Source organism: Mytilus edulis, chromosome 2 (assembly GCF_963676685.1).
Source record: "Mytilus edulis chromosome 2, xbMytEdul2.2, whole genome shotgun sequence".
NCBI lineage: Eukaryota > Metazoa > Mollusca > Bivalvia > Mytilida > Mytilidae > Mytilus > Mytilus edulis.
Genome location: NC_092345.1, coordinates 10,666,507 through 10,667,962, shown reverse-complemented (window position 1 = coordinate 10,667,962; position 1,456 = coordinate 10,666,507). Strand labels below are relative to the sequence as shown.

At 33.4% G+C, this 1,456-nt stretch overlaps 1 protein-coding gene across 1 annotated transcript; it reads right to left on the bottom strand.

Moving 5' to 3' along the window:
• LOC139510437 (membrane progestin receptor alpha-like) lies at positions 1–1,186 on the bottom strand (the record flags this gene model as incomplete). The annotated part of the gene is made up of 2 exons (XM_071297019.1): positions 1–840; positions 1,020–1,186. Coding segments are annotated over 2 exons (738 nt in total), but the record flags the coding sequence as incomplete, so codon positions are not given.
• Positions 1,187–1,456: the final 270 nt, after the last annotated feature.

The window sequence follows — 1,456 nt, the reverse complement described above, 5'->3', positions numbered from 1 at the left end:
GTGTAATAAAGCGTTAGTTTTGGAAACTAACGCGTTAAAATGGAGAAATAACGCGTTATTGTTGTAAAGTAACGCGATAGTTTGTCACTGCAAGGTCTTCAGCAATGAGCAACTCACATACTACATAATAAGATATAAAAGGCCCTTAAAAGACAAATGTAAAACAATTCAAAGGTGACGAGAAAACTAAAATTTACAAAAGGGAATGGACCAAAAAGATAGGTTTAAATTATTGATAATAAATATGTTTACAACTTTTCAAATGTTTTCTAACCATGTAAAAAAGAAAAGCAAAGTTTCAACAATAACAATAAAAAAGTTGATGATAACAAAAATGAAATACCTGGATAATTACGAACACTTAACGATCCTCGAATTAGTTCCGTGTATCCAAATTTTAACCCAGCCACCTGCTGCCAAACACAAAAGATGTGTAACCACTGATGACTATGGCCAAGTGTATCAAACCATCCTGGAAAGATTACCTCCGGTAAATGGCTACCAAGAGCAAATCCTTGAAGGGTTGACAATAAAAACATCAGACTGATATTGTTTAGTGAGCAAATACTGCATTCATTGTTTATATAACAGTGATAGTATCTTGGTGCAATCAAAATAGCTATCAACGTTAAATATGTACCACATGTGGCAACTACGAGATAATTTTGAACTCTTATATTCATTCCTGGTGTTAATCTAAGAAAGCATACTATTGCAAATAGAATGAAGGACGATATCCATAATAAAGCAAAATAAAAACTGTTAACTGTTCTATAAGTAAGATCATCTGTGGCCATATAAAGGGCCAGAACTCCAATACCAAACCCATAAATGAAATTCCTAAGTAATCAAGCAAATACACAATGTCATGCACACTTTATAAAGACATCGAATGGAAGATATGTGCATTTGTGCTCAGTGCGTTCAACACAAGAGCTGTGATTCCAAAAATTAATATTGGACAGGAATGACGTTCTTTCCAAAATTCTAATATCGTTCCATACTGTACTAAAACATACGCTATAAGCACAAACCCAATCAGATGTGTCCAAATATTCCCCGTCTCATTATGAACGTTGAAGATACTTTTCAAATAATACGAGATATTCTGATTTATAAGTCTGTAGCCGTGGAGAATTCCCGGTTCAACAAATCTAGCAGGTACCTCAGAATAACTGACTGTTAATTGAAATCGCCATGGATATCATAGGAAATTCATCAACAACTGTCTTATTTTTTCCATTTCACACTGAAAGCTAAAACGAAAGTTATAATCATAATTAAGGCAGTCCTGATCATTAGTCTCATTATAGTAAATAGTTAAACTAGATCACTGAAACAAATGTATTTCACCATTCTGGGACTCTGGGAAGAATCATTTACCAATTTGATATCTACATTACACAAAGTACCAAAATTGCATACATTTAGCAAATCTAACAGCGTAAATCTTACA